The sequence below is a fragment of the Gouania willdenowi genome, chromosome 16 (assembly GCF_900634775.1).
Source record: "Gouania willdenowi chromosome 16, fGouWil2.1, whole genome shotgun sequence".
In the NCBI taxonomy this organism is placed as follows: Eukaryota; Metazoa; Chordata; class Actinopteri; order Blenniiformes; family Gobiesocidae; genus Gouania; species Gouania willdenowi.
In genome coordinates, this window is record NC_041059.1 from 21,928,082 (window position 1) to 21,940,480 (window position 12,399).

At 37.4% G+C, this 12,399-nt stretch overlaps 1 protein-coding gene across 1 annotated transcript; it reads right to left on the reverse strand.

Annotated features, from left to right (window-relative positions):
• Positions 1 to 1,211: 1,211 nt before the first annotated feature.
• On the reverse strand, positions 1,212 to 11,352 carry nrsn1 (neurensin 1). Its single transcript, XM_028470920.1, has 6 exons — positions 11,245 to 11,352; positions 7,731 to 7,845; positions 7,551 to 7,643; positions 7,336 to 7,454; positions 3,789 to 3,976; positions 1,212 to 3,588 (listed from the first exon to the last, which is right to left on the reverse strand). Exons 2-6 carry the CDS (start codon positions 7,827 to 7,829, stop codon positions 3,485 to 3,487), a joined length of 603 nt encoding a protein of 200 aa, XP_028326721.1. The 5' UTR covers positions 7,830 to 7,845; positions 11,245 to 11,352; the 3' UTR covers positions 1,212 to 3,484.
• Between the last annotated feature and the right edge of the window lie 1,047 nt (positions 11,353 to 12,399).

Here is a 12,399-nt window from a genome sequence, read left to right on the forward strand (position 1 = left end):
TTGCTCTGTCTAAACTACACACTGTTATTTCACAACAGGTTTTTTTTATTTATGTATTTATTTTTGTCTGAATCAGTGAAAACCAGAGAAATTTAATGAGCCGTCATCGTACTTCTGACACCTGTGACTGATTCAGCACCTTTATCTGCTGCACAAAGCTGTCAAACTGTCAACTGCAGCAAAAGGACTTTGGCTGAACACAGAATTTCAGATTCCCAAACTTGAAAACTTCAGCATTTCAGATGTCACGATGTGCTCATTAAAACACTACAGTCATGTAAATGTTTTGAGCTATTTATTTAATACAATGGGGGTGACCTTTTTGGTAAGTTGGTTTGAAAAAATGTTACAAGATTCGCAAATGTGTGTGTATACATCGCATGTTGCATAAATAATTTATTTATGTATGTTTTTATCTTCTGTCTCAAAAATGTATTAGATCTAAGTAGAACAAGTTATATATCTAATTACTTTTGTCTTCATTTACAGTAGTTAATTTGGTTAATTCTGACATATTTACAGTATTGTTTTTAATATGCACTGTCCCTGAAATAAATAAAAAATGAAAATCATGAAATCCAATTAGAAGACTGTTTATGAGGAGTGTCCTTATTATAGCAGCAGGACAAAGCAGAGAAGGTGACAGGAAGATGAGTCATACATCTCTTCCTGACTGGCTGTGGTGAGTCTTCCATGATGCTATTTCTGGAGCCTCCAACAACCTGGTCAAAGCACATTACTGAGACAGTAGCTATAGAAAGCTCTACACATGCACACTCACGCAAAACACAACCTTATTAGAGGTGTGTTGCCCACCCTCAACATGGATATCTTTCCCCACTGGAAAAACAACCTGATTCCTGCAGCAGTGGCTGCTTTAATGTGTTATATTAGCTGTTGTTCATTTGGTTTTATTTACATATAGTGTTGTTTAATATATAAAATATATCTTGTGTATTATACTGGGAGAAGGAATTTTACCTTGGGGATTATAGTTTACAACAGAAATGTCTACGGGTACAGCTCGGCTTTTATTTTGAAACCAAAAAGACTTGCAATGACTCTTGCAATGACTTCCTGTTCTTTCACACACCGATCACTTGTAAATCATTTGCAAGTTTTATAATAATTACTTCAAGATGGATGAATCAAGAATGCTAAACCTATACTTTTTTGTTCCCACACAATACAAACAACACTTGTCACACATATTTGAGTAGTGAATTCATTGGTTTTATTGTGTTCTTTAAAAAATAGACATACTGTATATACATGTTTAACATTTATATATATATTTGTTCTTTGTCCAAAAGAAAAACCCCAATGTCACACAAGGGAGCACTAGAATAATGCACCGTGAGAACTATAAGTAACAAAAACACTATGAATGTGTTTGAAGTATGATAAAGCAGGTTGAATTTACAAAACAGCACATTTATTTTATTTCATTTGATCCCTGTTTTTGTACTAAAGAGTGGCAACTTTTTGTTTTTTCATATATGTTCCTTGAGAACATCTTATTTACTCTTATGCTGTTTCCTAAATAGCAATAGCTGCTCGTTTTAGCTTCTACACAAGAACGAGGGAAAATGATACAAAAAAAACCCAACTTATACATGAATACATTGGCATATAATTCTACTATCCTATTTAATAAACATAGGACCTGTAGGAATTGCAGTAAAAGGCTCAAAGCCTGTAGGAAGTGCATTTCATGGGCTACTATAACTTTGTTCTGAAGTACTCAGAAATGACACCAAGTAATCAAAGTGTGTTGAAATTGTATGATTTGGAAATACATCAAATCCACCAAATTTCATTTCACTGTAATATGAGCTTTGAAAAATCTGATTATTGTTCAGTGTCCTGTCCTGTGAGTAAAAAGGCTGTAAAGGCAGAAGTGGAAATTAGTGACTCACAGTGGAGAATCATTTTGACCCTAAATATCGTGCTGGTTTTAATTAGCTGTCTGTCATGTAACGTGTTTGTCATGTTTGAGCTGCTATAATCAAAATATGCATATTTCAGGCTAAACATATGGACATCTGTCAGGGGCACAGTGGGAAGTATAATGGTCAATTTGAAACAAAAAAAAAAAAAAAACATAATTACTCGTTTATTTACCATCGGTTAATTTGACGGACTCGTCTTTTTCTGCATGTTCACTTTGGTGAAGTGCATTTTTCATCAGTTTGTCAGATCTCATTTATTGATCCTGAAGGGAGTGAGCAAAACCCTAATGAGACAGATGAAAATGTCAGAGTGAAATCTGCCCTTTCGCTGCTTCTAATTTATACTGACACCGTGGACCTTGTAGCCAAGTATCAGTGAGGACGCTTTAGTTGTCATATGTAAACTGGATGTAATTGAAGTGCTAACACGTCTATCTCCTCCTAGTCATAGATTTCATCGTTTCTGAACTGATGTAGCGTCTCATCTTGGTAAGGGTGAGTGCTTGAGCCTGATCCAGGTTACTCTGTACGATAAGCATTGTACACTAGAGATTTAATCAGTTGTCCTGCACCACAGGGCTACAGACGGGGACAGACGACCACAGACAGCCAGCAGGGTTCATTTTACCTTCTGGCTGTAATGGCAATAAACTACTGCACCAAGCTGCTTTTGAAAAACACTTTACTTGAATCTTTATACATAGTCTGTCAAATTAACCAATGGTTAATAAACGAGTAATGATATTTTTTTTTTTGTTTGTTTGTTTGTTTGAAATTCACTGTCATTTGCATGAATAAGGTGTCATTAAGGCTGTCATTGTTTGATAAACTATGACACCTTTGGAGCTATGTTGGCATTATTTGGGTTAGGAGGAGGGTTCTAGTGGGGTTCAGTAGGGTAAGGTACTAGAGGTGAGGGACAGGCAACAGGACGTCTCTATTATCAAATAAACGTATTATTTTGTTCAGCATTCTCTTAATAAGTGTATACTCAAAAACCAAATTAAAACTCAAAAGAATATAAATGTTAACAAAATAAAAGGTTTGAACACTGAATGATAGCCTTCATGACACCTAATGACAGGTGTCATGTTATAATAATGACAGTGTAATGTCAGCCTTATGTATAAAACTTCAAGTCAAGTTTTACTTTTATTTCTAACTAAACGCTCTTTACTCTGAAACACTTCAGTATAATTGTCAAATCTATGAATGGCGGAGGGAAAAAAGTAAGTGTGATCCTTGGATTATTATTATATAGGAGGGATTTGAGCAGTGCTTAATCTGCTTTTCACCATTAGGCAGAAAAAAACCCAGATTATCAAGGTTTTATAAGGATAATTGTGATTTTTCACATCTGAGTTACCTGAATAAAGATAAGGAATGGACATATAAGCTGACCTTTTAAAAGAACTGCACATAGAAAGATGCATGACGATGCGGACACACACACACACACACACACACCCACCCACAGTTTGCACATCAATCACACCCCATACACATTTATTACACCTTCATCTGGACATCACTCAGGTTTCTGACTTTGGGGTTACAGGCTGGATGTTCTGGACTTTAGACAAGGTGACTGGGACTTTTCCTTCCCCGGGTGTTGGTGCTCTCATTACTGGGGTACCTGTTAGAATATTACAATAATCAGATCATACACACCAGCATAACTTGAAAAGAAACTTTACATTACACCTGGTTTGGGTAATATACTATAACAAACAAACAAGCTTCCAAATCAGTAAATCTAATAAATGCACATTTATTATTTGACTTTATGGATCACTTAGAGGCATTTCCAGTGGGAAGTAAGGAGTTAATTCTCACCGACTGTTGAATGCATGTCTGCCAACTTCTCCTTGAACTTCTGCTGCAGATATAGTTCTTCTTTTGAGTAGCTTTTAGCAAAGGCAGACAACAGGAGACCCACAGCCATGGAGGTGCCTCCCACACAGAACAGCACAGCACCAGTCAGCTTGCAAATGTCCAGGGCACGGTTGAAAGTTACAGCGTGGCTGTTAAAAAAAGAACAAACAGTTTATAGAGTAAAGTTGTTAAGGTAAAAAATATATTGTAAAAACTTAGGAGGAATAAGAAAGACCGTATACAGTATATAATATTTTTTAAGATATTCACCCAAATGTAAGATCATTATAATTAAACCTTACCAAAAAAAAAAAAAAAGAATATTTTCAAGATTTGTTTGCTGAATTTCTCAACATTGCATTACTCATGCCATGTTATATTAAAGGGCTAATGCTACTGATGGGAGAAATAACCAAAGACTGCAATAAGTTCAGAAATATAACTTATAAAAGATAATAAATATGCGCTGAATAAAAATGTGCATGTCAACGTTTTTTCAGTGCGTGATGAAAACAACTTTAGTGCTTTCTTTAGTTTAATTAATTGTCTTTATTATACGTGTTTTTGAACAACTTAATATAATCACACATCACATCTACTTTCTTCCCTTGTTGTTGGGTTGTCATCTTCTCTAGGTTTCCACTATAGCCCATAATGTGATATGGTTTTGCAATTGTCTCTAGTCTCTCCTACCACCTGGTTGTGTGTCCTTCATGTGCCACAAACCATGAAGACTGTCATGACCATTATTAACATAAAGATACATAAAAGTACAGGAGAAAGGAGGCACTGTTGAATCATCAACCAAATGTTTGAAATCAGTTTCCAATGGATCCATGGTGAATAACTAACTGCACTGGTGGCTTGTACTTGTGTTGAAAAAGCTTCAAGTTGATGTTATATTTCATCACTTTAGTCCAAGGTCCAACATGACACTCCAAGAAATGCTTTTCCAAAGCTAATTGATAATTTGCTGATATCAACGAAGACTCTTCTTCTGTGGTTATTACTGTCACATTCACGTTCACGATTTGGTTTTTCCCGGTTTCATTTTGACACTTCCTGTTTTGATTTCTAATTTACTATATCATTTCAGGCTACTACACCCTCCTGTTCAGCCTGCCCCATCAGTTTCACCTGGGTTCCCAGCTGCCACTAATCAGTCATTAGCAGTGGCGGCTGCTGGTCTTTCATGCAGGGGAAGCTCATTTTCTGCCTACTTCAGAAAATGTATCTGTTTATTTAAATGTGAATTCTAGTAGAATTCACATTTTGTTGTCAACAACTATTTGTAGATTATCACACACGCACGCACGCGCGTAGCTGCTGCGCGCTGGAGTGTGAGTGTTTGGTCAAAAGTCTCACAACACAAGCAGTAACAGTCTCCACAAACACCAAAAACAGACACTAGGTTTGTCAGAAGTTAATTCGCTATGAGAGGATCAGCAAAGTCTCCGTGTCAACACAGAGCAACGGACTGAAATATTTGAAAAACCCGCCTGTGTGCTTACAACGTCATACTCTCTGATTGGCTCATTTCGCTGTCAATCAAAATTGAATTAGCCTAAGACAGATCATCCAATCATCATCCATTATTCCAGCGTCCGGAACAGACAGATCCAGCCCACTGCTCCATAGACCTCCTGTGAAGCCCGGCGTCCGATGGGCGGGACTAAGTGCGTCATAACCGAGCATTTATCCAATGAGCGTCTAGTTTGACTGCAGTGGATCAACCCCTAAATCCTGTCCCATTGAAATCAATTGAAGCTGAACTTCACCACTGTTTATTAACACTGTGACGCTGCGGTAATGAATGAAGAACGTCACGCTGTCACTGTCAGTTTCCTGTTATAAGAAGCTGATTCTGAACTAAACATACATGTGTTCTGTCATATATTTAGTCAATGAAATGTACACACAACACTACATATTTGACCACTGATTTTAGGGGAAGCTGAGGTTCCCTTGTAGTCTTAAAGCATCCGCCACTGGTCATTAGTCTGTCTATTTAGTTCAGTTCCTTCAGTTTGTGTTGACCAGATTGTCTATGTTCCTTCCTGACTAGTAGTCCAGCGGTTTCCTAGTGACTAGTTCTGACTCTGTTTTTTGCCTCCTGGATTTTGCCTGAGGCTGCTCCTTTTGTTCCTCTGCTTGTGCTGACTGATCTCCTGTGTTTCGACCTGTTTTGGAATAAAACTCTCAAACTCTGTTTCTAGGTCCCGCATTTCAGTCCTGTTCTGTCTAGTCCAGCATAAAAATTACTTCACGTCATGATATTCTTATTCTAAGTAGGGGTGTAAAAAAAATTATGAAAATATTGCAATTTTTTTGGGTGCCAATTTTAAATCTTTTTTTTTAATTTTTTTTTTAATAGATTTAAATAATCAATATTTTTCACATTTTCATGGACGTGTGTTTTCTACTGCTGGAGACATTGTCACTTCTCAATGGAGCAGCCTAACTGCTGGGCATGTTGACCAGCTCCTGTTCCTACATAAAAACTTTGAAAATTGTGCCACTTCCGCACCTCCACTCTGGTAGATGGCACCGTAGAGCCACTTTGCTGTGGTAGAGGAAGTCACAGTGGCAGAAGCGGACTGAGTCAAGTCCCAAACAACTTGGCTAACAAAATAACGCCTCCACAGTACAAAGCTGACGTTTGGAAGTACTTTGGCTTCCAACTTAAAGGGAGTAAAAACGAGCTTGATAAGGACAACGCTGTCTGCAAGATTTGCCTCGTTCCCTTGAAATATTGTGGAATACGACTAACTTACGCGCTCACCTAGCAAGACATCATGGCGAGGTAGTGGAACACCCGCATCTCTGCATTTAATTTTGATATTAACTGGGTAGAATATTGTGTGATATCGCGATAATATTGTATAGTGATACGTACCCTGATAGCACACGTTGCATCGGCGCGACGTATTATGGAGAGCATTTGCTCATTGGGCAGACGTCGCGGAGACATCGGCGTTTGGACGATGGATTAAAGATGCTCAGCGCAGCCTCTCTACAGCTTATATTGACCTTTATTTAGCTTCAATTAATATAAATATCTCCATATCCATAGTCGAGTATTTACTTAAATCTGATAGGAATATGGCAATATCACAACAAAAACAACAAAAAAACATTATACTATCACTAAATAGCTTGTTATGTGTGGACAAAATAAAGACAGACACCGTTCATGATCATAAATGTATTTTCAGCAGCATAGCCAAAAAGAGCCCCAGCACAAAAACAGCTTCATGGAAGTGACATTTTACAGTTCTACAATTTTATAAGTGGTATCACCGATTTTGGGGGAAAAAACACACAAAATGACTCATTAGGAGTAGAATGCTGGCGCACAATCTGAGGCCGACATTGGCGAGATGTATGCGCGCTATCTGGGTATTGTTGTGCAACATCCTTGGCAATACTCACCTCTAATTCCAAGTAGGCAAGAGTTCTGTTACATCCACATTTGTGTGATAATAAAATATGGTGTCTTCATTCATACCTGTCAACAAACAGTAGATCTTCCTCTCCGAATGCTTCAATCCTGGCTGGAGTGGCATAACCCACCATAACAACAATGAAACCGGCAAACATGATCAGGGCACCAAACGCTAGACAGACCTAGAAGACAGAAGTCCGATATGGAGGTAAATCTACATGTTTTAGGCAAACAATGCTTTGATTTGATTTCAGAAAGTTAAAGGTTCAATTCCTTACCTTCCAGAGTAAAGAGCTCCACCTGCTAGGTGATCTCTGAATCTGAAAATCCTCATCACGTTCCCAGATAGAAGCTGTGCACTCCTCGTAGAACTAGAAAGGAGATCAAATGTGTTTTGTACTGACAGAATATTTTTTTTGTGTGGATTGCGTTTGTTTGAGTTATTCTTTATGCTGCACCTGGTGAAGGTAGGAGCGGACTCCATACTGCTGGCAGCTGCTGCTGGCCTGAGCTTGCTCACCGTAGTCTGACCCACAGATCTCTGAGCATGAAGTCATCCTTCACATCTGTCTCCTATACAGACATGTGCAAATGCAGATTCTTGTTAACAAACTACACACACCATAAACCCATCTTCACATTTTACTCTTGCATTAACACTGAGCACGGACACATCTTTGTGCAGCACTCATGTATTCAGACACACAACCATGTACCCCCCACACACAGTGTCTGAACGTTGCGTAACACAGTGCTGATGCAATGAATGTCCCAGTACATTTAGATTAATGATGCATTCCCCTTGTCTTCTGTTATGAAATAAGTCATGATCGATTGCTCTCAAGATTTAATCTAGTCTCAACTGAATGCGTGCAGTGCTGACATGCACATTTTGCCCTTTGAGATACTGTGTGATATATTAACATTAGGCCGTGTATTACTCATATAAAGCAATATGTTTTTTGTTAATGCGTGTAACTTAAGACGTGTTTGTCATTAGATAGATATAATTTGTATTACAAAAACCTAATGAAAGATGGAACTACCTAAGCTATCAATGTTTTTTTTTTTTTTTTTATATTGGCAGTGACTATCCGTGCGGTTGCCATATCAACATACCGACATTCTATCCGTACGCAGCGCCCCTATTTGGCCAGTTTAGGTCCCATGATAGGTCAGTCATTGGACAGTTTAGGTCGTGTGACTAAGACTAAACCTTACCCTAAACCCTAACCCTAAAAATGGTTGCGATATTGGGTTATAACCTATAACCCTAACCCTAAACCTAACCATAAGACGCTATGTACTTGTACTTTGGTAACCGTACCATTAAGGCGTTGTTCGTACTGCAACCGTACAAATAGACACTTTCTTTTTTATTTCAGTTACCAACATCCACAGTATCATATCCTCCCCCCCACACACACATACACACACACACTTCTCTAATATAACATTGACGTAGATAATACATTCTCAGATGAAGCATCGAATTGGAATCTTGAGTTTTGATGCAACTCAGTGAGAAATAAAACAAACACTGCTAATCTTTGTGTTTGCTACAGGTAAAGAGGTAAAGCTGTCTGACCACAGAAGTAAATCAAACTGACAGATAGTTATTCTTACATGCATGAGGCCTGGCCATGGAAAGGCTTACTGATAACATCATAGAATCATTGTCTCTCTCCCTCTTCATGTAAATTGTCAGGAAAAAAATTGGTAATCATGAGTGTGTACATTCTTCTCCATCATTTAAATGTATTGTTTTTTTTTATAGCTATTCAGGCTACGTATGTAATCAATATTATTGATTTCAGTGCAGCCTTTCATCTACTTATCTTTATATCAGTCCTTTCCATCATACAATGTTGTTCAAGTTATCATTTTATAAGTAACTGATTACTTTCATCTGTATTTTTGTTCTAAGATCTCTTTTTTATTTTCCAAGAGTGAGAACTCTTGGTTCAATCTTAATATCTAGCCTAATATTAAATGCTCATACCCCTATGTCCAAACAGAAATACCTTTGTGTGCTTTTAGCATTTAAAATGTGTATTATTTGGCTTCATAACTATTCTCAAAAGAGTTCTCCCCCATTTTTAATCTAACGTGTATTTGTTGATGTATGTATAATTTCTGTTGGAGTGTGACAAACGGACAAATATGTCCAATTCCGCCCATAATCATGTTTAAAATTTTGCCACGTGTTACGATAAAACCAGTGATTTTAAAATCTTGTGTCTGAAAATGAATGCAGAACTTAATCTGAAGTGTGTTTTTAATTTGTTGTAGTGAACAAGCGGTTCAGATTATTATGACTGCATTTTAATTTGTTTGCCAATATGGACCAATGTGCCTATGGTTAACAATTTGGATGGAGTCATGTATATATGTGTGTTATTACCTCTTTCTGGAACTTATTTCAACTAATAAAGCAATTAAGTTAAAAAGAAATATTTTACTGAACAAGGACGGAGAACCCAAGAATAAACTAAAATTGCAACAAATAGCAGCGCTGAGTCAAGAGTGATAAAAAAACAGCCTTGGGAGTCCTTCGGCTATTCTAATATCCCCAAGCATGTTTGGGTGATAAAAGTGATAAATCTGCAGTTGGTGAAAGCAGGCGGATGTCTGGAGAATATGAATTACCGAATATCAAAAAAGAACAGCATCTATGAAATATCGTGGCTGCAGTCATAAAAAAAAGTGTCACCAGTGGAATAGAGCACTATGATGAGACCTAGTTTGTGCTTAAATCCCTATAGCTATATTAATTTGCACCTCCTGTGGATTCTGCACCTTTGATAAATAAATATTTACCATTCATACTGATAGTAAACATCAAGTTCCACATTCCTAATTAAAAGCACTTATGAAACTAGTCAATCTAAGTGAGTCAGTAGCCCAAACCTTTACAAAATCACATCATTGTGGATGGTAACAGTCATATTGACCAATTATTGGGTAAATTGTTTAGTGCAGTTGTCAAAGTGTGTGTTATTCATTTAAACTCTAAACTCTATAGCGCAAATTACAACAAAAGTCATCTCAAAGTGCTATCAAAATATAAAATTTGTAAGGAAAAAAAGAGATAACAATAAAAATCCGCATGAACAAGCATGTGGTTATGCTTCAGGAAGTTGCACACAGGGGCATCCTTGTTGCCCGGAGGCAACATGCTAGTAGTTGTTTTTTTAAACTACTATCACAATTTAAAATTGTGGTATTTTTTATTTTTTATTGTTTAGATTAAATTGGAAATTGGATGGATGGATGGATGGATGGATGGATGTAATTGTGCAATAAATTCACTTCAATGTCCCCTGTTTACAGAAGCTATCACATAGTGACTTGCACTAATCCAACTAAACAGGCGGAAGTAATGTTCTGTGCTGCAGCTGCAGCTCATTGGTAAACTGCTTCCCAGGCTCTGTCCATGGTGCTGAACGCCATTGTTGCCTTCCACCCTCGCCACAGCAGAATAACACAGACGTATTGCGTGACGTCAGTCAGTATGAAAAAAATAATAAAGAAATGAACCTTCGTCCTCATTGCCTCCCTTGGGACTGACACAGTGTTTGCATTTTAAATGAAACTCGAGCAGATGTACTAACTGGCGAAAAAGAGAAAAAGGTCATGGATTACAAGGGGAAAAAAAGCACCTCGGGGTGACGTTTCTATTATTTCACTTCACCAACACTGACAACGCTCATGAATGAAGACACAAATCAGTTGAATAGATTTAGTTTATCTTTTTTTTTTTTTTTTTTTTTTTGCCTATTTTATATTTATCTCCAAATAAAAGCTACTTCCATGATGTGCCAGATGACAGCGTTCTGTGTTGATGGAGGCAAAGACAACATCATTGTGTTGTAGGCTACTGCGCAGACAAACCAACGGATCAGCTCTTTATCCAACTAGTATCACTAAAGATCACATCACATTCAACAATACATAATCATACTTATTTACCTGTCATTACAAGCCCGGAGAGTGATCGCTCGCTGCCTTTCCCTCAGCTGGTCCCATCACTCTACAGCCCCTCTCTCTCTCTCTCTCTCTCTCTCTCTCTCTCGCTGGATGATTTACGTCTCACGCTGTCAAGTGCGCATGCGCAATGCCCATGGCAATACTGACTAAATCTGTGTTGAATATACTGTAAATAACACGACAGGCGATAGGCGCACAGCTTTCATATGAATGGATACAACTGAATAGAAATTAGATAGATAGATGGATAGATGGATAGATGGATAGATAGATAGATAGATGGATGGATGGATGGATGGATAGATAGATGGATAGATGGATAGATGGATAGATGGATAGATGGATAGATGGATAGATAGATAGATAGATAGATTGTACATTTGCAGTCTAAATATATCACTCGTTGACGCAATTCATGGAGGGTTGTGTTAGTCTCCATCAGCGAGGTGAAATTGGTTTTATATTCGACATTCGCTTGTTTTTCCTTTTTCTAATCTTAATAGCGCCATGAAAACTGCACCATTCTCATCAAGGTTGGCATTATTTTGTAGAGAAAATCAAGCCACACATTTCACAGGTCTCACCAACTCCCCAACCTAAGCGGTTGTGGCAGAAACTCAAAAGAACAACGCTGAATGTCTGTCGGAGAACCGTGCGGCAGCCGGAGCGCTTAGGGACCGTCGTAAAATTACAATCCCTGTTTTTTTCAATTCAGACAACTGAAAAAATAATGACAAAAGCACCAATTTAAAACAAAAAAAACGCCAATCTACTTCTCATCTGTTTGTAAGGTGAGTATAAATATGTCCCAAAGAAAAGTATTAATTCAAAATTGTTAATTGACATTTCTTTATTTTATTCTAAAATAACTAAAAATATGGAATTTCAACCAACCAACACCATTCTACTTCCAAACCATTATCTCCTAAGAAATCTTGTAAAAATATCTTAGAATCAATTAGTATTCTTTGAGCATATTAAAGGAATATTTCTCGGTTTAATTTCTAAACAACTCTGGAATTTCAACCTACCAACATCATTCTACTTCTCATCTGTTTGTAAGGTGAGCATTGCTCTTTCACAACCATTATCTCACAGAAAACCTTGTAAAAAAATATCTTGGAAACAATTAGTATT